The 23,551-nt window shown below is 49.3% G+C and overlaps 1 protein-coding gene across 4 annotated transcripts; it reads left to right on the forward strand.

The window, feature by feature from the left end:
- Positions 1-7: 7 nt before the first annotated feature.
- On the forward strand, positions 8-22,316 carry CEP104 (centrosomal protein 104). 4 transcript variants are annotated; one of them, XM_088147624.1, is made up of 23 exons: positions 8-145; positions 454-528; positions 1,646-1,772; positions 3,055-3,228; positions 5,194-5,332; positions 6,422-6,484; positions 7,430-7,506; positions 7,627-7,795; positions 8,908-9,066; positions 9,602-9,829; positions 10,378-10,581; positions 10,964-11,131; positions 11,369-11,542; positions 11,773-11,949; positions 12,512-12,718; positions 13,730-13,846; positions 15,242-15,278; positions 15,776-15,857; positions 16,372-16,480; positions 17,850-17,988; positions 19,377-19,444; positions 19,757-19,853; positions 20,138-22,316. In XM_088147624.1, exons 3-23 carry the CDS (start codon positions 1,660-1,662, stop codon positions 20,272-20,274), a joined length of 2,838 nt encoding a protein of 945 aa, XP_088003750.1. In that variant the 5' UTR covers positions 8-145; positions 454-528; positions 1,646-1,659; the 3' UTR covers positions 20,275-22,316. The 4 variants fall into 4 exon arrangements, with proteins under 4 accessions (XP_088003750.1, XP_088003752.1, XP_088003751.1 ...); XM_088147626.1 differs by lacking the exon at positions 13,730-13,846; XM_088147625.1 differs by lacking the exon at positions 454-528 and having other exon boundaries at positions 14-145.
- The last annotated feature ends 1,235 nt before the right edge of the window (positions 22,317-23,551 follow it).

Below are 23,551 nucleotides of genomic sequence, written 5' to 3' on the forward strand. Positions count from 1 at the left end.
TGCGTATAACGCATCCGGGCCTCGCTCGCCTTCCCGCCCCTTCCCTTCCCGCCGGCTGTCACTGTGTCGCCGCGCTCGCGCCTGCGCAGTAACGTCCCAGCGGTTGCTAGGGGAACAGAGGCCCTAGTGATGGAGCCGGAATAAAGTAGGGGCGAAGGGGGGCCGGAGGGGCTGAGGGGCCCCCGCCGTCTCCTGGGCCCCCCGGCGGTGGGGGCGAGGGGCGCCCTCGGGCGGGGGAGGGGGCGCGGGCGCGGACCCGCCGGGGTGGGCCACGGGCTGCTGGCGGAACTGCCCGCCACAGGAGCGGGGCGGCGGCCGGCGGGCGGGCGGGCCCCGGGGGCGGTGGGGGCCTTCCTGCCGTTCCTTGTCGCGCGGGGAGCTACGGCCGCTCCTGCTGGCGGCCCCGAAAGCGCCCCGGAGCGGAGCCGGTAAAGGCGCGCCGTGCCCCCGCAGGCTCTTCATGCTGGTGAAGGACGCGCGAGCAGAAGAGGCCGCCCCCGCCTGCCGCGTCGGACGGATCGGCTCCAGGTGGGCAGGGGCTGCGCCGGGCTGCCCGCGTGCCAGCGCGGAACACGCCGGTCCGGTGCGCGCCGGCGCGTGCCAGTCACTGCATGCCAGCGCAGCACGCGCGGAACATACCAGTCCGCTACATGTACATGGCGTGCCAACTCAGTCCATGAAAATGCATCCCATGCCAATCCAGTACATGCAAACACAGCACATGCCAATACCATGCACTTAACAGTCCATGCGAATGTAGGACGTGCGCTACATTGCATGCCAGTCCAGCACAGGCAAACAATGCACAAAATAACGCACGCAAATACATGCCAACGCATTGCATGCCAATACACTATATGCAAACTTCGTACGTGGAAACCCAACACGTGGAAATGCATTGCATGCCAATAGATGGCACTGAATTACGGTAAGTGCAAATGTATTATAGGCAGGTGGGGAAGGTGCTGGGCTAGAAACCAGGAGACGGTGAGCTCCGGGCCTCGCTTAGGTGGGAAAGCCGGGTGGGTGACTTTGGGCCAGTCCCTCTCTCTTGGCCCAGCCCGCCTCACAGGGTTGTTGTGGTGGGGAAAATAGGAGGCAGGAGTAGTAGGTTCGTTTGCCACCTTAAATTGGCTAAAATATGTAAAAAGGCAGGATAAAAATATAATCATAATATAGTAAATGTAACTACATTACATGCAAATACAGTACATTCAAATACATGCAAATTCATTACATGCAAATGTAACAAAGGCAAATACATGCAAATACATCTGCCCAGGCCTGGGGCCCCAAGTGTGTGAAGGGTCCCGTCTCCTACGTGTCTTAATGCTTGTTGCATTTCTCTTGGCTGCCATGTATTTTAATTTTTATAGTTGTCATTGTCGTTATCTTTATTTTTACTTTTAACATTCACCACCCAGACTCACTTGTTGAGATGGACAGCTGTATAAATTGATTGAATAAATAAATAAATAAATAAAATGCAGTACATGCAAATGTTTTAAGATGGACCTTTGACTTAAGCAACTTGAAAGTTGCTTGCATTCAGAGCACGGGGTTAAAACACTGCAGTCTTTGATCATGAGAAATCTCCCATTTTGCAAAAAGAATTGTTAAGCAGCTGTTCTTTCTTACCCATTAGCTCAAGAGGGCAGAATGCCACACAAGATTGGGTTTATTGTTATAAGTTCATCTGGACATGAGGACGGCTTCAGTGCAAAAGAACTGATGGTCCACGCGCCAACGGTCAACGGATGGAGGTCACCAAGGTAATGCGCTAAGAAATTCTAGATACTTCGTGTGCTCCTGGGAGCGTCTTGCTAGAGTCCGGAGCTCAGCTTTGATTTTATGTACCCCTTCTGTCGGTCCATCATTAAAAAAATGCTTTGCCAAAAAAAAATATGATAAAACAGCTAGGAAAAAAAACCTTTTATAATTTCTCAGTCAGAGATTTTTTTTTTTATTTGATAACATGTCTTTTATCTCCAATATTAGGAGATCAGAATTTAGAAAAGGTTGAAATTCAAGCGATACGTTCAGGATACTCCAGTGCTTAAGTTGGCTGGGTTCACACTGCATTAAGCTCTAATATAGTTTATTAAGTCTGATATAACATTTTTGTGTGAATCCTGATGGCATTCAAAGAGGAAAAAATAGCAGTGATAGCCTGTGTGGCCCATGTTACCTGTCTCTCGGGTGATATGAGAAACGTGCTAAGGAACCAATTCTGGCTGGGAAGGAGTCAGTTCAAGCCCCAGAATTTTGTTCTTTGTTGGTGGAAACCTCTAATGGTGCCTTGGCCAAGTATTTACATAACTGCACCTTTTACAAACACAGATGGGCCTTTTTGAGGGCACGCACCAATGCTTTCTCCTCTGCGGCACTGGAGGGCAGCTACAAGAAAATTCCCTATTCAGACAGAGTCTGTCCACGTAGGGAGAAGAAAATAGAATAAGTGGCTCATATTCTTTAACCTGTCCCTTTTATGAGCAAGCTAGACCCCAAAGGATAACCCTGGTTTCGAGGGCAGCCCGCTGAATTTTGCCTCCATTTACTGTTGAAGGACATAGCCCCTAATAGCACAAATTGCTAGATTCTTCTCCGAGGCCCTGTGAAAAAGCGCCAGTGCCTTATGGACAAAAAACATCAGCAGGCTTAGAAAGACAAAATTTATATTTTGTTATTTTCATATCTTAACTATTGTATGTCATAACGTTCCTTTACCGTCCTTACCTTATTCTTAATTATCTTTTTAAGGGCACCTAACCAACGGTTGTAAAGCAGTCAACCAAGTAGATAGCTTTGTAGATCATAGGCTTTATATGTTTAGTTTCAGCTTTATAGGTTTATGGGTCCTGTGGCTACAGTTTTTAAGTTATGTTAAATTTATTTACTTACTGACTTACCTATATACAAACGGGGTAGGGTTATAGAAATATGGATGTTTCTGCTCCCTCCCTCCCTCCACTGGTCACTGGGTGTAATAAAATATCTGTTTCATTTCAATCCTGGCATGGGAAATTGAAGATCTCCATTTTTCTTCATTTTCAGGCTGTGTCAGTACCCCCAAGAAATAGTCCTCCAGATGGTGGAACGGTGTAGAATTCGAAAACTGCAGCTCCTGGCCCACCAGTATATGATCTCCAGCAAAATTGAATTCTATATCAGCGAAAACCTGCCCGACTACTTTGCCCCCTATAAATCAGAGCGATTCCAGAGGCTGGGGTGAGCTTTCTCTTTCCCGAGATGTGTCTGTATTTCTGCTTGGTTCCTCTGGTGTCGCCTAACAGAGGGATGTGGTGAATTGGCCCATGGGAACTGCCTGGCCCTGGAGCTGATTCAAGATCGGTCCCGCTGTAGGAGCAAGTGAACGCCTGGTGCACTCCAGATAACCAGCCACAGATGCTAAGAGAGGTGTTTGTGAATGCTAGTTGACACTCCATGCTCAATTGGCTATTATATAGGAACACAATAGCGACAATATGAAGTAGTTGTTCAGGTGTTGGAAGCTGAGGGATGACTCTGGTTCCTCTCTTTCTCTCTCAGTCAAACCTACATTGGGGATAAAATGGGGCGAGGCTCAGAGGGGAGGTGGGGTAAGAACACAGGTAGGGTAACACAGTATTATCAACACCAGAAGCCAGGCAGGGTCCGGATTTAACTCAAGAAGCCTTGCCAAAGGAACATTCGGCACGAGTGGCTGTGCCCAAGCTGAGCTTCTCTTCCTTGCTAAGGAGTGCCAGCCCAAGGCAAGACTCTCCAAAGTACCCACTGGCCTCCCTGCCCTACCTGGCATTTTATTTTAGATTCTTTAAAATAAATGAATGGGAAACCAGCAGGCTGCAGAGGAAAACATTGGTCCTATTTTCAAGTGTGCCTCTGCCCGCCTGCCCCCCGCAGGCCCCCAAGTCATTCTTAATAATTTTTTTAAAGGGGGGAGGCTCGTAGCCCAAAGCTTGTCTAGAAGGATTCCTGCCCATCCAGAAGGTGATCTGGAGGCCAGTGGAGAATATCCTGGTAGATCAGGGAAAGTGGTGAATGGGCCTGAACAGAGACCCAACGGCAGCCACCACCTGCCTTCAAAATTCTGTGTGCCTCCTTTAGCCCAGAAAGCTCACCTCCCCCCAATTCAGCCTGCCATGGGCACCAGGATTTAGGGCTCGTTCTCCACCTAAAATTCAGCATTGGAATCTGGATTTATTGTTGGCTTCTCGCTCAGGTGCGTGAGGAGGCAATGAAGCCAACATTCTCAGTTTGTCCATTGCATTAGATAAATCAGGGCACAAGCTTTCCTGGATTGTTTTGCCCTTGGGAGGAGTCGGCTTTCTTGCTCAGCAGTATCCGTGGAAGTGAGACGCCGAGAAGGGGCCCAGGGTATAACTTTGCCCTTGTTCTATATATTTGCCACTTCAGGAAGGAAGGAACATAAAGCAGATCAGCCTCGCTCCGTACAGCTGGCGGCCCCAGGTTTCGGCTGGCTGAAAACCCAGGATACAAATTTAAGAGCAGGGACAGTATGGGAGAGATGTTGAATATACAACCCCTCCTCCCTGTTGGCACATGCTCCCGCCCGCTCGGATGACCTGCTTTTCAGGAAAAGGGCTGCCTTCGGCCTTTGAGCAACACTGATAGCCACCTTCCCCCCCAAAAAAGACCCTTGCATTTGATTAAATTAAACTGGATTGTCATTAAATTAAGCGAATATAGTCCATAGGGTTACTTGCCCATGTGTACTCCTTTCCAAATCCACAATTCCAAATCAGTAGTCATGTTTGGGTATATCGGGGAGGGGGCTTCCTTAATCCTTGTGGAGCCTGCCTGTGGCCACAGACCCTCAGCTTGGTCTCCTTGGCTCTGGAATGCTTAAAAGGGATTTGAGAGAATTAAAGGATGGGTTAGAATTTCAAGCAAATAATGTCTCATGGCAGGGCTTTGAGATTTCCGGTGTGTCCCTGTGTCCTGTACAGAATCATCTTGTTTGTGGAAGAGGTGGGGGTCCATCAAAGACACACACACACACACACCATTGTTGTCTCACTGATTAATTTTAGGCATCTTTTTCTCAGAATATAAAATGTTGAGCTCAGACACTTGCAGGCATCAGCGCCCAAGGATTCGTGATACTTGTAAAATGTGCATATCACAGAGTTAATCTGCACAAAATCCTCTTTTTTTCCCCCACTTTTGCAGTTACGTCTCTCTTTCTGATAATGAAAAGACCGGCTACAGGGCCCGCGAACTAAAATCAGTCTACGTGGATGCGGTTGGCCAATATCTGAAGTTGTCGTTCCATAAAAACTATGTTAATAGGTACAACTTGTACAGCCAGGTAAAATGAATTCAACCCCAGGATGCGGCCTGGGCTTTGCAGAGTGTATTTCCCATGCTTTCTTTTTTTCAGCAGGCCTTCTCCTGTGTGCTTGCTTTGCTGCATCTCTCTCAGGGCCCATGTTGGTTACAAGGCAGTTGTGCACTCGAGCAAGGTCCGGTCGTTCCTTTCAGCAAACCCAGCTGAATTGCTGGGGGTTGCCTGACCACAGACGTGGTGCTTTTTTGGCAGTAGTCTTTCCCCTTCTCAAATCAGCATCATGAGAGCTTGGATGCTGGGGCAAACGTTGCCAGGCCAGCTAGTTTTTCAAAATCTGGCAACTGTATTTTGATGGCTTCTGTCCCAAATGGTAGCCGAGGCATCTACCAATTTTTTAAGAATCTTGAAATTTCATAAGGAAAATTAAAACTATTCTTAAAATAACTTGGGTTGGAAAGACCTGAATAAAAAAGAAATTTTCATTCTGGATTTCTTTCCTGAAAATGGAAGAGGAGAGCTGTGCACAGGGAAACACAATGTGTTGCTTAGGTACAACGTAGAATATTTTCCCAGCTGACATTAAAACCCCTTTCTCACCTCTTCGATTCTGATGAAGACTTTTCCCAGAAGTCTTTTGCACACAAGTACTTGTAAGATTAATCTCTGGTAACTACCCTTTGGGTAAACTGGGAAAGTTTTCTTCCAGAAACCCAGAAGACTGGGTCTCTCTAGATGCATCGCTAGCGCGGCCAAAGACACTGTTGGCTAGGAGTTTATGGAAATAGAAATCCAACGTGATTGGAAGCACTAGCTGAAGGGAACACAATATAAAAATTATTGAGGTTGATAGAGTAATATTCTGATTTAGAATGGCCACCTTTCTATATGGTGCACAACCTTGCCTGAAAAAAAAATACAAATAGTTAACACAGAATTTAAAAGTTGACTTTCCTACACTGATAGTTAAAAATAGAATTACTGGAAAGCAGCAGTTACTGTTTGCGTTGTCCATTGGATTCTTCTCTTGTTTTCCTGAATAAATGCATTTTAAAAAACACCTTTCGGGGATGCCAGAAACTCCGCCGTCTCTTTCTCACTCTCCTTTTTCAGGTTGCTCTTGTAGCAATAAATATCATTGGAGAACCTGCGGACCTGAGCAGCGACGATAGCCAGGTGAGTCTGGGAAATTATGGGGAGGGAAAGAAAGTCGCAAAAAGGGTCGTTCCTGTTCACAGCCGATTACCCAAAGAGAAGAAGTGGTTGTCTCTGAGTCTAGTTTTAACTTCTGCTCAGCTGGATTGGGGGCGATGTGTGTGTCTGTGTCTGTACCAGAGATTGGGGTAGAATGCTGAGAATCTCCTCAATTGTTCATTCATGAGAACTCGGCAGTGGTGGGTGCACAGCCCTCTGGATGTTGCAGAATGGTGTCTCCCAGGTTGGGACGAAGCAGGACCTGGCACTGCCTTGATGTGACTGAAGAGGGGGTGACAGTGGGCTGAAGTGTCGCACCAGCTTTGACTGTCATGGCTGAATGTGAGCAGTGCTTGAGCTGTGCATGGTTTCAGTGGTTGTTTGAGATCATTGGCAGCTCAGCCTCTGTCGGGGTAGGCAGAAGGCTTCTGCGCCAAACGGTCCCATTCAGTTTAGGTTTGCTCCCCAAAAGCTTGGATTCCAGCTTTGACCGCCTCAGCCAGCTTCCCCCCGACCTGGTGACCTCCAGCGTTAGACCTTTTACCTGGCCGTGCTTGGTGTGAACATGGGAGTTGAGGTCCGATATATCTGTGTTGGAAGAGGCTCACCGGGAGCCTCAGCCTCCAAGCTGGGCAGCGATGGATTTTCAGTACCCAAAGATCTGCCATGCTTGGTCAGGGTACTCTCTTTTTAACTTAACTTTGGCAAGACTGAGTGCTGGTATCAACTAAGAGCTAAGAAAGGCTCTCCAAAAATCCTTGAGGCGAAGGGGGCACACCGAGCCCTTCCATTTTCAGTGAACTTTTGGGATTAAACACACGCCTGGAGAATCAGCAGATGAGGTGGTATATTTAAGTTTTGATGTCGTTCATCAGCGCTGTGCCCATTCTTGCAAAAAGTTTTACGCTTCGTTATTTTGTTTTAAAGTCTTCCAGGGAGAAGCTGATTGACCATTACCTAGGGAGCAATTCGGATGACTTGGCCTTCGATGGGAGCTACCCTGGGTGAGAACAGAGAGGTGTGAAGCCTCTCCCCACGGGTTTTCGTCCCTCCCCACCCATGCCCATCTGCCAAGGGCACAGCGTGTGTAAAAGCATCGCCCCGATGCATTTCTCCCTTTCCAGGAAGGCCGATGCAATTTCCCCCCTGGATGACCTGGCTTTTGACATGTACCAAGATCCCGAGGTGGCCCAGATAATTCGCAAGCTGGACGAGAAGAAACATGAAGCGGTGCACCAGGAGCACTATGATCACGCCAAGAAGCTCAAGCAAGCCATCGCAGACCTGCAGAAGGTAATGGCCAAGTGGGATGGGGAAAGGGTTCCAACGGGAGACTGAGAAGGGGACGCAGCCTCTCTGCAGAGGCCGAAGGCTGCCCTGTGGTGCTGCTTCCCTCCTTCTCTTGAAATTCCAAAGGCCGTGAAGGATTTTTCCCCTCAGGGCACGGAACAGTCCTTTTGAAGAGAGGTGACTGGTTCACTAAACCAGGGGCGAGCTATTTTTTCATGACTCCAGGCCTACGCTTACGTTTTTTGGAATGGCCGAGGCAGTGATGCAAAATGCAGGAATTCATTTAATCCATCATTCATTTTCTCTGTCACGCCCTCTGGCACTCACTCACTCACTCTCTGGGATGGAGTTTAGAGGCCGCCTTTGCTATTTTTAAAACTATCTTATGCTGCCTTTTTTTTGGTATTTCTCATCTCAGAATGGCAGGAAACTTAAGTCGGCAGTTTTCAGCAGGGACACCAGGCACTGCAAAAGCTGGACCTGGGGGGCACCTGTGATTCTCATGCCTCAAAAAGCTTGGCCCCGGGTTAAATCATGATCTATTTAGCCACATTTGCCAAATAATCTGCAACCATTAGATTGATGTAAAGTGCTAAGCCCAAACCACACCAGTTCTCTGCCACCAGCTATTCTGTGAAGGAGGTAAAAACCTAACAGAAGGTTCGAAAAGAACAAGCTGCGAACAGCTGTAATGTCTATTTTCCTCTGTGCCCATCTTAGCCTTCTTTTGTGGGGTCTTGGAGATCATCTGGACCATTAGTTCTCAACTTGGCCATATGGCCTCCCAGGGAGCCATTTCTAGGGGGCCACAGTCTTTATATGATATAGATAAACTAACAAACATGCAGATGCTTAAGTACCTTTTTTCCAGCTAACAGCAACTATGAAGGGGGTTGCAGAGGTCGGTGAGGCTCAGAAGGGGGCCGTGAGCCCAAAGAGGAGGCGAACCCCTGCTCTAGACCAACCCAGTCCAGGGATCCTTCAGTCTCATAGCTCCGCCCCTCCAAAACAGTCACATCCCTTCCAAGGAAAGTCCTGGAACCTCCTTCTCTTCCTCTGGGGCTTGAGTGACCCTTCCTGGCCTTGGTGGTGACCTCTCCAGGCTCACATTTCAGGTTGGGGAGCGGCTGGGACGCTACGAGGTAGAGAAGCGCTGCGCCGTCAAGAGGGAGGACTATGACTTGGCCAAGCAGAAGAAGCAGCAGATGGAGGAGTATCGTCTCAAAGTCTACCAGCAGCTGGAGCTGCACAACCTCCTAGACCCCGATCTCACCGTAAGCAGAACATCCCCATGCATTAATAATCCCCAGAAAGGAACCTCTAGGCCTCCGTTCACACTTGCTGCTGGAAGCAGGCCGTTTAGTATCGTGGGGAACGCCCACACACACTTAAAACCCCCCCACACCTTAAAAACTGTTCTTCCCTCCCAAGACTGGTGAGCGGTCAGTCTTTGTAGGCTATTTCTAGGCCCTCGGGGGATCCGTGATTCATTTAGATGAACAGTTTCAAAGAGGCTGGTTTTCTTTTGCTTGCCCGCTTGAATCCTGCGATGGGTAATGAACCGTTCTGGGGACCTGAGAAGAGTCGAAAGGCAGCAGCCCTTTGCACCATGGACAGAGAAAGAAGCCACTGGGGACTCTGTCCAAAGAGCAGAAGGGACAGGTCGGGGTTTCTTGTGGATTTAATTAACTATGGCTGAAACCGATGAGGGAAAAAGCCAGCTTGAACCTAGCCTGTAAATCAGAGCTGTCTTATTGTTGCATAAAAGAATGAACAGATGAAGAAACCTCTCCTCTCTCATTTGCTCAGATCCGGCGGCCGCCCGACTTGCCTCTCGAGCCTGTGGCTCACCCCACCACTACCCTTCAGCAAAGGAAGCCCCTGCCTTCTCCCTGGCGGGAGAAAGCCGAAGCAGAGAGTCCTGCGCCTTTGCCACCAGAGAAGCCCCCCTCGCCTGAGCCGGCCACCTCTCAGTCCTTCTCTCCCCCGCTGGCCCAGGCAGCTCCCATCTCTGCCGAGGCTTTCCCAAAGATCAACGTAAGTTTGGGTCACCCTGCAGGACCCTTTCTGCTTCTCCGGTCCCTTTTCTTTGGTTGCGCACCCTCCAGCCATGGTGGGGAGGACACAAGGAGAAACCAAGGCCGGACTATTCACCCTGGGGAAGGGACCAAGGTCCCAAGAATGAGCAGATGTGGGCAGAGATGAGAACACAAGGCAAAAACATTCATGGAAATGTTTTTTCCGCCTGCCTGCCTGCCTGCCTGCCTGCCTTCCTAGATGTTTGACTTTTTCTTCATGGAGCACTTTTTTGTAGCCATGTGAAAGGAGAAATACCAAACAGGTTCTCATGAGAGAACTTTTTTCACAAATTTGTCCTGACCTTGACATCTCCAGGCACAGATACAAACCCTCCCTCCCGTTCTCCTCTTTATAAACAAGGCCCCTTCCCACTTTTGTTGCAAAGCTTGCCCAAGTCCTTGAAGGGGCTGGTGGGAGATTCTGGGAGCTGCAGTCTGGAGGGCATCGTGTTGAGGCGTGGTGTGACCCAGCCACCCACCTTTGACCGCAGGGCCGTTCTGTTCCAGGTCGAGGTCTTACCTTACGATGAGCGGCCCCTCCCAGCCATCCGCAAGCAGCAGGAGGACGGCTTTACACTGCTGGAGCCTGAGATCAGCGAGGAGGACCCCGGTGACACACCAAGAAGCGGCGTAGTTGGTGAGCCGGAGCCTCTGACGGAAAAGGCACTGCGAGAGGCCAGCGCATCCATCGACGTCTTCGGGGAAGCTCTGGTAAAGATGGAGGAAGCTCGGTTTAGGGTCAGGAAGGGGCAGCCTGACCTTGACTTTTGGAAGAGGGGGAGATGGGACAGGGTCTGCGAAAGAGGCAGCCGAGAGCGGAGCAAATCAGGGAAAAGTTTGAAGAGGAGGAGGCAGGAAGGCAGTGGAAAGGAGGGGGAGGAAGAGGCCTCTTGTCTGTCCTGATAGAAGGGGGAGAGGTGTGCAGGTGGGACAGGATCCTTTGGGTGGTGTGAGGCCTGCACTCGGCCACCGAGGAGCAAATCTGCCCTTGCCCACTCAAGTCATTCTGGGGTGACGGGGGGGCAGTTTTGGGGTTTGGTGTAGGCACTGGTCTCCAGCCACGTCCCACTCCTTCCTGCCTCACTTTCCCCAGGTTGCTGGGGCCTATTCCAAAACATGGTCCTATCGCGAAGACTCGTTGCTGGCCATCTACAAGAAGATGACAGAGGCGTCTGTAAGCACGCCGAAGGAGGAGCTCAAGAACATGCTTCGGGGAGCCATCTTTCTCGTAGTGAGGGCCATAAAAGATATTGTCTCTTCGGTGGGTGAATACCGAAAGCTGGAATTGGGGGGGGGGGGCGGTCCCCTGGGTTAGGGTTGAGAAAACCTGACTCCTACTTTTCATCCCACCATCCTGGCTCCCCGAACCTTTCCCTGCTTTCCCAGGTGATCCGTGTCCTGCTTCCTCCAGCTGGCACTAGAAAGAAAAGCGGTTGGTTTGGGCTTGTTGAAATGACTCACTTTGCTGCTGCTGCTTTTTGTTGTTTTGACACGGCAGGTTTTCCATGCCTCCTTAAAGCTCCTAAAAATGAGCATCACGCAGTACATCCCCAAGCACAAACTGGGGAAGCAGGAGACCATTTTCTGCGTGGAACGGACCTTTCCCAACCTCCTCTCCAGGACGGGGGACTCCTCTGCCCGCCTTCGGATGGCAGCTGCCAGCTTCATCCAGGTAAATCTACCTGCAGGGAAACTGTGCTAGGTTAAGACTCCAGAGGGAACATCTCTTGTGGACCAAGGATGTCCAGCTAGCTGCCATTTCAACCTGCAATTACAGTTGCTTATAAGTTGAAGCAAATAAAATGCTTTAATGTGATTTTGTCAAAAAAAGTCCCTCACAACTGGGTCGTTAATAATCACGGTTGCCAGCCAATACCCTGCCTGTTTTTTCCCTCTGTCCAGGAGATGGCCCTCTGCAATGAAGTGAAGCCTCTTCAGATCATACCTGCCCATTTGGTTCAGCCCCTGAGGCCCAATTGCCCTACACACCTTGCCATGAGCCAGGTGGAGTTGGTGGAACGCTTGCTGAAAGATCTGGGCACCGAGAACTCGGGCTTCACCGTGGACAACGTCATGCGGGTGAGGACCCAGGCATCCTGGGGCCCTGTGCATTCCTCCTTTATTTTGTTTTTCTGACCTTCGTTCACAGGCTTGAGCCAGATAGAGGACTTTCCCGGCAAAATATGACACAGGCTCTCTGCTTTTAGACTTTCTACCCCATCTTAACCAAATCTCTTTTTTTAGGCAGTTACAGGGAGTCCCCAGGTTAAGAACGCCCAGTTTGTAGACTACCTGTAGTTAAGAACGGAGCCTATTGTAGCAAAATTCAAGTTAAATGCACGTTGATTCGAGTACATTACACAACACTACGAAGGATTATACAATCATACTGTTCCAGCTTACATACAAATTCGACTTAAAGGCAGACCTTGGGAATGGATCTCGTTCTTAAACTGGGGACTCCCTGTACAACGCTTCTGTGGCATATGGTGGGGCCACAGGAGTGAGTCCCCCAGTATCTCCACAACCCCCTTTTCCTTGCCACTCCAGATCCCTGATGATGATGATGATGATGACGATGATGATGCGTTCTCAAATTTGAGCGTGATCTGAAAGCTTTCCCATCTTCCTTGCCTCTCAGTTTGCAACTGGAGCTCTGGAGCACCGTGTTTTCGAGGTGCGGGAAACAGCTCTCCGGATCATCTTGGATATGTATCGGCAGCACCGAGACGACATCCTGGATTACCTCCCCCCTGATGATGCAAACACGCGCAAGAATGTGCTGTACAAAATGCTATTTGACGGGTTCGCTAAAATAGATGGCAGGCTCACCGAGGCTGAACTGAGGGTAAGGGCGGAGCAACGGTTGGAATTCTGCCCTTAAGCCCAAGAAAATGCATTGCTGGTGAGGATGTTTTGAGGCTCCGGGTGGTTCATTCTGAACATCCTTCGCCTGATCCTTACCATTCAGAAATCCAAAGATGTAGCACGTCCAAAGAGCTTCTCTCTTTAGTTAGTTTCTCCTAGCCCAACTTTGTTACCCGCAAAGGGGATGAAGAAGGAAGAAGAGGAGGCAGCTCCAGTTCTTAAACTTAACCCTCCTCCCATAGCCAGTTTGTTTGTTGTTCGTTTATTTATACTTCAAATTTGTCACCGCCCATCTCACTGCAGAGCGATTCTGGGTGGTTTACAGTAAGAAGAATAAATGTTAGTTAAAATAGAATAAATACAAATGAAAAGACATTACAAGAAAACTTCCTATATAAATAATAAATATCTTAGATTCAGGGAGCATCTTCAAGGTTGGGGTCAGAACATTTAGTTTGTGAGACAGAAGAGGCTGCAGGGGGCCAGTATCTGTCCTCCTCTTCCTCTTCCACCTATATACCCAGCTAGCTATATTCTACAAAATTCACTAATCAAGACGAATTGGTGAGATATCCCCTTCTTGCTCTATGACTTCAGTATAATGTCTGCCATCAACGGTCCATTTCCCTTTAAAGCCGTTGAAGAGAGTGACAGTCACCCCATTGTGCAACTGTGAGTTCCATACATTCTGTTGCGCTCTCACTATCAACTTCTGCTCCTGTTCCCTAACCGATTGAATTACGCCAGTCAGAGTTGCCGTAAACCACCCAGCATCTAGGGAGCCAGGCAGTATATAATAATTATCAATAAATAGCAGGACAGTTCCAAAATTTGCCCCAATGGGCATCCTTTTTACCATGCAAGTTGGAAACATCAGGTGTCCTAACTCTACAGCAGGCGGTAATGTTTCAGGGTTGGGAACGGGAGCCTGCAGCACTCTGCATGATGCTGACTGTGGGCTCCAGTGGCTGTCAGCTGGTTGTTTGAACAGGCCCAGAGAAAGACAGCAACTGACGAAGCCGAAAAGGAAAAGAAAGATGAGATCAAGGCCTTGCACGGTCAGCTGGCAGCTCTGAAGGAGATGCAGACAGAAGCCCAGGCCGCCAAGGTATCCCAGGGGTTTTAAAGACTCCCTGACGCAACGTCCATCGCCCCCAGCCAGGTTGGATCTTACCCGATGCGGTGGGAGTTGTCGTCCAGCGCATCTGCAGGGTGCCAGGCTGAGAAGGGCGGCTCCTGCCTCCTGCTGTTATTCAGAGGAGCCCCAAAATGTCAGCTGCTCATCAAACAGGTTTCTTGTGCCCCTGGTGAACCAGGAGCTGCCCCCCTTTCCTGGCCTGCTGATGTGGGGGGGGGCAAAGATTTTGCATTTTGGAGGTGGGGAGCTTAAGGGGCAAAACGAGATGCTCAGAGTGTCTCCAGTCCCTTAAAGCTCCCGCAGCCCTTTCGCCAAAAGAGCTCCACCCCCCAAGGGCAGCCCTGGAGCCAGCAGAGAATCATTGTGTCACTGGCCCTTGCCTAGAAGAGCCGTCTTTGGTCGGAGGAAAGCAGATGCTGGTTGAATGTTTGGAAAAAGCATCCTAGCCATAAGAGTGTTTCTAACCAGGGCACCAGTGACCCAGAAACGAGGTGGGCTCCCCTTCGGATGCCTTCAAGCGGATTCTTTCCCTGCATAGAGAGGGTTGGGTTCAGTGGCCCAAAGGACCTCTCCCAACTCTGGAACCTCTGAAGCCAGTTCCGTCCCTGGGAGGGCAAAGGGAGGGTGATGTGCCAGAAGAGGGGGCAGTCCTGCCCACCTCCCTGGGGATATTGCCTTTCTGCGCGGCCAAACTGGCACTCCCGCGAAGGAAGGGAAACAGACCCAAAGCATCCAGAAGGGAAACAGACCCAAAGCAAGAGCATAGCTCGGAGGACGTAGGGTGGGGGGTGCCTCTATAGATGCCAATGTTGCATGGAGACAGAGCAGGGTCTCTGTTGCTCCAGCAGGACAGATACAGTTAATGGGTAGAAAACAAATCTGGGCTAAACATTAAGATGAACTTCCTCATGGAAGGAGCAGCAGAGTCAGCTGCCTCGGGCACTAGCGAGTTTTTTTTTCGGGTCAGAGGTTTTTATACTGGCTCCTGAGGGCTCTCTTAGGGATCTTGTAATTGCAGTGGCTGGGGTGGGCGAGATGAGAGGGAAAAAAAAGATGCTTCCAGTTTAATAATTAGGAACATCTCCAACAGCAACGGTTCTGTGATCTGACGGAAGGGCTTTTCTGGCCTGAGATCCTTCAAGCCAAAGGATGGGGCCTGAGTGGAGCTGGCCTCTCCCATACCATCAGCTAGTAAAAGCTGGGTTTTTGCAGGGGCTTCTGCAGTTATTTTCTGGCAGCTCCATTTTTGTTGGACTTGCCCTTCCAGTCATCCACTGTCTTCTTGATAACTTGGCTCTCTGCAAAGATCCGGGGTTTAGTGATTCTGTTGCATCGGCTCGCCTGACTTTCTTCCTTTCTTTCTAGGAAAAAGAAAGCGATTTCCAGAAATCCAAGAATCAAGGTACCTTTTCTTTTTTTAAGGCTTCTGTAGAGCATCTGAGAAGCGTTTCCCAAGAAACTCAACTCCGACTTATTTCTAATAAAAATAGGGAGGGGTCATACTGGTATTTCATCTAGGTGACTCTGAAAGGAGAGCCTTCCAGAAACAGTTTTTAGGATTGTTGAATTGCATTCAGCTTCTGTTGGTCCTGAGGGGAGACAAAGAGCCATCCAGATCAGTGCAATCCTTTGCTTACTGGGTTTTTTTTCTGCCCCATTGCCCTTCCCCACCCCCACCATCAGCCATAACATCAGAGGTCCTTCACTCCCTCCTTTTGCCTTCAGTAGTCGTGGGAGAAATTGATGAAAGCACAACGTCCACAGTAGCTCCAGCATTTGCAGAATGAGAGGTCTCACCGTGGGGCGTCTGCTTACCCAGTGGTGGGGCTTTCTTTCTCCCACCTGTGAAGAGTCCCCAATACAGTGGTTGAACAGTCTACTTTTTCTTTCTCCTGAAAGCTGAAACTCCCAAAAAGGCGGCGCAGCCCGTAACAGCGGATATTCCCGATGATCATTCTTCAGTCGCAAATTACCTGGACAAGTAAGTGTGAAAGGTGCAGGTGGGCAGTAAGACCAAGCATTCCTCCCCTCCCCAAAGAAGAGATTTAATAGGGAGGGGGTTTTCAGATAGTACGACATTAACTAGGGTCACACATCACACCAAGCCCAAACACGACAATTCACATTTGGGCTTAGTGTGATTTGTACACCCAGTTGGAAACTCAGGGTGCAGAAACACAACCCAAGAGACAATTTGCCAGCCCTGTGGCCCCTTAGGGAGGGTTTTAAAAAGCCACACGGATTCTTTAAGCCTTGAAATGTTGCATTTCTCGTGAATTAAGCAACAGAAATCTATACCTGCTCACCTTCAGTTTCCCCAACTGGCATCCTTGCTTGTAAAGATGGCAGCAAGAAAAAAATTGGACCTGCAAACAAGAAATGTTGGAATTGACGTTTTGTGGCTTTGGACCCATCTTTTTAGAGGATCCTAACTCTGGGGCCCCAGCAGCTCCCGTGCCTTAATCTTTGCTTTTGCTGTTCTTCCTCCCTGTCAGCCTCTGCATTTTTTGCGGTGAAAGAGATGAATCCTTCACAGAGGAAGGGCTGGATCTCCATTACTGGAAACACTGCCCCATGCTGACCAGATGCGATTTCTGCAAGCAGGTGAACATTTCCTTATTTGCTACCATAGAATAGACTGATACCCTCGCAGCCCTTCATGGCAAGATACAAAGCAAGATTTATACAGCCACTCCTCGTTCAGCAGCTACCTCATTTAGTGACCGTTCCCAAATATGACGGTAATTTTTTAAAAAAACATTTTCTGGCAAATGTGCACACTTATGACCAAATTTCATGCACCTGACAACAGGGCATGGCAGGGTGAGAGTAATGCTGGCGTAGCTGTCCAAGAGAACTTTATCTAAGTGAGACAGCAGCAACCAGTGATCTTTGCAGCATCTCTAAGTCACACGTTCGCTCAATGACCATTTCACTTCCGATTTAAGGAACAGATTGCGGTTGCTAGACAAGGAGAGCGTGTATGGTGTGTATGGATTAAGGGCAAAGAACAGAATCTTCAAAATGGCAGTAACATTTCCTTATTTGCGAGTCAAAATTGTTCAGAAAATCCACAGCCTGAACTGAGCTGCCGGTTACCAGCCTGTTTTCTGTATCAGTTGGTTATGTCCAACTCCCTTCAATTACTTTCCCAGTCTTTCCCAGCCCCAGGTGACAGTCACTACTCATTCCTCTTCCAGAGAAGGTGACACAACAGACAGGTGTCTTCATCCCCCACTTCTGGCCAATGCCATCCACTGACACTGAACCCAGACAGAATGTCTACCTTTTTAATGTTTTTATTTATTCAGGCTCTGTCAGCCCAACAAGGTAGACCAGACTAAGGAACTTAATGCCGTATAAGTCAGGACTACTTTTATTGAAACAGCTATAGCAACAGAACCTTGCAAGTCTAAATGTGCTTCCCCCCTCCTTCACTTTATCTTCATGTGACCTGGGGAGGGGCTTTTTCTCAAGTTATTTTCTTGGCCTGGGCTCAAGCCCCTCTCATCTGACCTTTGACTTGGTAGCAGCTCTTCCTCCTGTCTTTCGAGGCCATTCCCTGTCCCCTCTACAGCAGTTTCTCAACCTTGTCAGCTTTAAGACGTGTGGACTTCAACTCCCAGAATTCCTCAGCCGGAATTCTGGGAGTTGAAGTCCACACATCTTAAAGCTGACAAGGTTGAGAAACACTGCTCTACAGGTTTCTTCAGTGCCTTCTTTTTTTTTTTTTTTTTTTTTTTTTTTAAGATCAAACATATTTGCAAACTGTTCTAGGAATTTGGGGAGGTTATAACTTCCCAAATGCTGGTCAGTAAGTGCTGTGTAGAAGTTAGTGGCTGACCAAGACCTCCTGAGCCCTGCTTTGATTTGGCACTGCTTGATTTGGGGAGGGAGGGTTTCTTCTGCCAGCCTGCCAGCCTCCCTAGGCCTTCTTCTCAGGCCAGAAACTCTTCTCTTCCTGCTAGGGCAGGTGGTCGAAATTGCCAGCCTGACAGAGCATTTGCTGACTGAGTGTGAAAAGAAGGATAACTTTGGCAAGTGTTCCCGCTGCTGCGAGGCCCTGCCGAAGGATGAGCTGCCCCGACACGTCAAGGGGAGGGCTTGCAATCGTAAGTACTTCTGAGTTGAAGGACAAGGCTTGATCGTGGACGGGGCAGGGGGGAGGGACTGGCTCTCTCTTTCTCTCTCTCTGCACGTGCATTCGCACAGCTTGAAAACGCCAAGTGAGGAATGCACGGCTTCTTCCAGGAAGAGGGCTGCACTCCAAACAATAGGCTAAAGAAAAACATTGGATTTCCTTGGATAGATTTTGCTTAAAAGTCAACATAGCTGCCGTGATTCTTTTGGTTCAGCATTTAATAATTTCCCCCTTCCGTTGCATTAAACATGAATTGGGTAGTAATTTTTGGAGGACTGTAAGAGAGTGCACCTGAGAACTTGGGGACTGTATGTGGCCCTGAGCCTTCACATTGGGGGTGGCTCTAATGTAGACTTGCTCTCTTATGATGCTTTGTATATAGGTAGTCCTCGCTTAATGATGGTAATCGGGCCTGAAACTTCCATCACTAAGCAAAACGGTCATAAAGCGTGATGTCATGTGACCACACCACTTAGTGATGGCAGTTCCAGCAGTCCCCAGTTACCGTTGTTAAGTGAATCACCCCAGGTCATTAAGCGAGGACCTCACATGACCCTGACTTCCTGCTGGCTTCCCCATTAACTTTCCTTGTGTGAAGCCGCCAGGGAAGGTTGCAAATCATGATCACATGACTGTGGATGCTGTGATAGTCAGAAATCCAGGCCAGTGGCCGACCACCCAGATCATGATCATGTGACCACGGGGGCCCTGCGATGGCCAGAATTTTGAGGACCGGTCATAAATACCACTTGTTCAGCGCTGTCGTAAGTTTGAATGGCCGTTAACTGAGGACCACCTGTACTGCTAAAATGAAGGCAATTAAGCCAGAGAGAAAAATGGAGAGCCCATGTTCAGTGTTTCCTATACCAGCGGCCCCACATGATGCAAATAAGCATCATGGAATCTGCGTTTGCCAAGATGGCTTTGGGGAGAGCAAGGGAGAGTGTATTCGGGACCCCTCTCCTTGACAGCCAAAATAACCCAAGCTTAGCCTATCTGCCAGCTCGGTTAAGGTTCTGCGTCTTTTCCTGGATTACCTGCCAGGGCAAGGCAGCCCCCGTGCAAGCCTTTCATCCAAAGGGGTGACTTCCTGCAGCCCAAGGCGAGCGGAAGCTTCCAGGGCCCTAACGGTCACACGCTGCACATCCTAGCAGGTGGAATCTCGCTCTGCTCGCAGACGTCTGGAGGCAGGAAGAAGCCCTGACGATGGTTCTTCAGGGGCGCCCCAAAGGCGCTCCTTTGCTTTACCGTCCCCAGGGACAGAGCTCCTGTTTGCAAGGAAACCCACTTAGGTTGCATATGTACTGCATCCGGGACGCCCCCCCCACTCCGTCTGATGCTTTCCTCTCCTCTTTCCAGCTGCCAAACCTGAAAAAGTGGCCAATCGTTGTCCGTTATGCCATGAAAATTTTGCACCCGGAGAGGAGGTGAGGGGCGCCCCCCCAACCCCTGGCGTAGTGGAGGCTGCTCCTCGAAGCCCTCAGTTGCCAGATTAAAGGGGGGGAGAAACAGCGGAAGGGGCCTCCTCCTGTCCTAGGCGACCCGATGATGGCCGGTGCCTGACTACCTAAAGGGGGGTTGTGGGGAAGTCTAGCTGCCCCTGAGCCCCCGCCCTACTGCGGGTTTGTGAGCCCATCACCTCGCAGTCCTACTCCCACCTCATCCCTCTTCATTGTCGCTGTAAACCATCTGAGCCTTTTTTCCTCTTTCCCCCACCCCACCCTCCCACCTCCCTGCAGGCCTGGAAGGTGCACCTGATGGGCAAAGACGGCTGCCGCATGAATCCGAGGCGCACTCATTCCTTCAACAAGAGCATGCCAATGCAGTCTGCCGCCGGTACAGACCCTCTCATGTTTTCCCCCCTCAAAAACCAGGGGTGCTGTCACATCTCCTCATAAATCTCAAAACACTATGTTTGGGCTGCAAAGCACAAGCCTGGCACTTCTGGCCGGGGCCCTCCAGGGGCTTGATTGCGGCTGCCCCGTCCATCCATCCCGACTGGCCGTGCTGGCTGGAGCTCCTGAAAGGTGGAGACAGCAGCCCTTGGCAGCCCCCTCCCCATTTTCCCACCTCTTCCTCTGTTCAACTCATCCATCCCCCTTTGCCTTCTGGTTCTGCAGGCCGGGCTGCTGGAACTGTCCTGAACCGATCCGGGCCAACGGGAACGAAGCTGCGTTCCCCCACGGTTGGAAGCAAAATCCCCACCCCTCGAGGAGGCTTGAATAAAAACACTGGCAGAACGTATGCAAAGCGATGACGCGGACCCCTTCTTTCCTGTCGGTCCTGCTGCAGGCCACACTTCCTTTTTCCGCTGCAATACGGCTTGCGGGGGGGACAGCCATGATCTGCAAGTCGCCCTCCTGGTTCTCCGCCAATCACCCCTCCTTATTTACGATTGCTGCACTCTGCTATCTGTGGGTCTTTCTACCCCTTAGAGGTAGAAAAGCCATATATCAAAACTTCTGTCCTGCGTTCTTCGAGCTTTGGCATAAAATAGTCTTCCTTGGATTACAGAACCCGGGGAGGGAGGGAGGGAGGGAGGACGTTCAGGTGTCTGTTTCTCTCCCCGTTCATTTTCTCTGTACAAAGCTGGTTCTCTGATTTTAGCATGATTAGCCAGGGTTGTCTAACGACAGTTCAGATGAGTTTTTGAAAACAGGAAAAAGGACAGTCTAGACACAGATGAAGGCCATTGTTGGAGACAGTCCCCATTTAAGGGTATTGGTTTCTCTCCTTACGGCCCATTTGCCACTTTCGTGAGCGTTTGGAATGAGAACTGTCTGTCTCCCATTCTGATCTTATAATAACTCCTGCAATCTGCTCCCTGAAGCAGCCACCTAGGAAGGACCAGCTCTCTTCCTTATTTATAAGAAGATGTGCCGGGAATATGGATTTAAAGACCCCAAACTGGCCATTGAACAGATTTTTTTGGTCCCCCCCGTTTTCTGGAGCATCATGCATGAAAGGAGCTGAAGCAAAGGCAGAAGATAGATTAGAAGTGACAAGTAGATCTCTGGGTGATCTGTACTAAAGTTGTAAACATTTGCAAGTCCTGTTGCTTAACAGGAGGCTTTTCATCTCGCACGCACACCCGCACCCCGAAAGGCAGAGAAAACAAAGTTCTGAAAAGTAAAAATGAAAGGCGTGAATTGCCAACTCAGTTTGGCAGTGCAAACCAATTCCTGACCCTGAACATCCTATTGTCCCCTTTGCCCAGCCTAGCACCCTCCAGATCATTAGGCTACAAGTCTCTTTTTTCCCCGACCAGCACGTCCTTGCTGACTGAACCAACAGGAGATGTTGCCTGGCACAGCAGAGCGCCATTGGTGGTGGAAGGATAGCAAGGGGTCACATTCTGATTCCCTCTGCTCAGCACAGCAGCAGGTTCCCTGTCCAGGAAAAGAAAACAGAGGAGTGGGCAGAATGATCTGCAGACATGGAAATTACTCAAAGAATACTAAACCAAGTAGGGAAAAATCTGGCCTCAGTCCTATCCTCCCAGCCCTCGTTTGAAAAGATAGGCAGCATTTTTAAATGCATCCTTTTTTTAACAAACTGATTTGCATCTTCTTTTGAGATGTCTTGACCAAGGGCATATGCACAGGTTTCTGAAATGCACCAGTGTACAGAAAGAAATGCTCTGCTGACGGTTATCCAAGTCTCATTTTCTTATATTTCCCATTTGATCTCCCCATCCTACCTTAATTTGCTTAGGATGGGTGGAAGTATTGTTTTAAAAGAGTAACTAAGAAGCCAGGTTGAAAGAAATCGCCATTCCTCTTTAAAAGAGCAGTTGCACTCATTGAAGATCAGGGTTTATGATTTTGCTCCGTGGATCCACTTCAATTTGGACTCAGGGCTACATGTATGCGTTAAGAACTCGAGCACTTTCTACTATGCATTCCGTCCACTTGATATCTGTACATGCACAGATACACACAGCAGACACTTGTAAACCTTTTTAAACCGTAGTATGTATTTTTTAAAAATTTTAAATTGTAAAGAAGCTCAAACATGTTTCAGTTGCATAGAAAAGGAGGTGTAGGTTAGGATTGCAACATGTCAGATTTGACTCCAAGCGCTGCAGAGGCGATGGCTGTGCAAACCTAGCGCCTGGGAGACGTGCTTTAAGGCAGCGTTTCCCAACCTAGGCAGCTTGAAGGTGTATGGATGCCGGCTGGGGAATTCTGGGAGTTGAAGTCCACATCTCTTAAAGTTCCACCATCCAAAGCAACTTTTTGGAGGATAGATCCGAAGTGCTGCACTGTTCTGATGCATGTATCCCTCCCAGCTAGGAGGAAACATACCTAGAAGAACACTGGGTTTGGTGACTCGTTTAAGTGGTGTGAAGCCTTAAAGCTTTGGAGGTTAGCCTGACTCTTCTTCCCTTCACCCTATTCCTAGGATTCCTTCCACAAAACTCTGGTAATGCCACCTTGCCGCTGAGTCTTTCAGCCACCTCAGCCTTGGCCTATGGTACTTCTCTGAGTAGAAGAGGTGTGCAGACAACAGAGGGCCACCAGAATCATCAGTCGCTCTACTGCATTGGCAGTTTTAAGGAGTGGATTGAAACGGGTGGGTGTATCGAGAAGATCATCAAACGAATGCTAGGTTTCTTTCACATGCTTAAGACAGGACAACACATTAGCAAACATGAGGTCCCAGCCCGGAGGGAGCCAAGGAGGCAAGGAGAAACTTCACCCTGCCTGTCACGTGCTCCCAAGCCTCTTTTCCCGGGGTCATTTTGGCTGCAGCCCGATTTGCCACCCGATAAGACAAAACACCTGGGAAAGGAAGCATGGACATCAAAAAAGGTACCTTCTCCCATCCTCTCTGCCCCTTGTGGACCTTGGGGAGAAATCACTGGCCTGTCTCAAGGTTTCCGCAAACAGGTCTTGGTGGGAAGATCCTTTGGGTGGATGGGGTAAGGCATCCCACTTTGGACTCCCCAAAGTGAAAGTGGAGCCCTTCCTCAAAGGAGCCCTCGGCTGCCCTCAGCTGGGACCTCAAGGGGGAAACAGGACAGGGCCGTTTTTATTCCGACTGTCTAGTTGGAATAGCTGGATAGGAGCAAATAGCTGGATAGGAGGCCTGATTCAGTTCTGCCGAGACTCTGCTACTCAGAATCAAGTTACGCTCATGTTTGTATTTACTGATAATAAAGGTCTGAATTTCAGTTAATGGGTGGACAATCCTTTTGATGAACCTGTTTTCTGCTCATGAATGTCTCGAAATTGAATACCCTCTTCCTTGGGGTTGGTCCCGGTCTTACCGTCTCCCTGATCATCCAGGTCTTTTTTGCAGCACAGTTCCTGGCTCAAAAGAAGGATTAAAAATTGGTATTTCAGAACAAAGAGCCAGTTTGGTGTAGTGGCTAAGGCGCCACGCTAGAAATCGTGAAACTCTGAGTTCTAGTCCTGTCTTGGGCACGAAGCCAGCTGGGTGACCTTGGGCCAGTCCCTCTTTCTCAGCCCTAGGAAGGAGGAGACAAGAGGAAAGCCGCTTCTGCAGTCTTGCCAAGAAAACCACAGGGA

The sequence above is a fragment of the Python bivittatus genome, unplaced genomic scaffold (genome assembly GCF_059951505.1).
Source record: "Python bivittatus isolate LINGU-HERP-01145 unplaced genomic scaffold, Pbiv_v1 ctg000510_np1212, whole genome shotgun sequence".
Taxonomy (NCBI): domain Eukaryota; kingdom Metazoa; phylum Chordata; class Lepidosauria; order Squamata; family Pythonidae; genus Python; species Python bivittatus.

Bases quoted from the DNA above. Each gene is read 5' to 3' on its own strand.
- CEP104 (XM_088147624.1), top strand. From the start codon at position 1,660: ATGCCACACAAGATTGGGTTTATTGTTATAAGTTCATCTGGACATGAG. The intron at 17,989-19,376 runs GTAAGTACTTCT...TCCTCTTTCCAG, and splicing joins CAAGGGGAGGGCTTGCAATC to CTGCCAAACCTGAAAAAGTG. The intron at 19,445-19,756 runs GTGAGGGGCGCC...ACCTCCCTGCAG, and splicing joins ATTTTGCACCCGGAGAGGAG to GCCTGGAAGGTGCACCTGAT.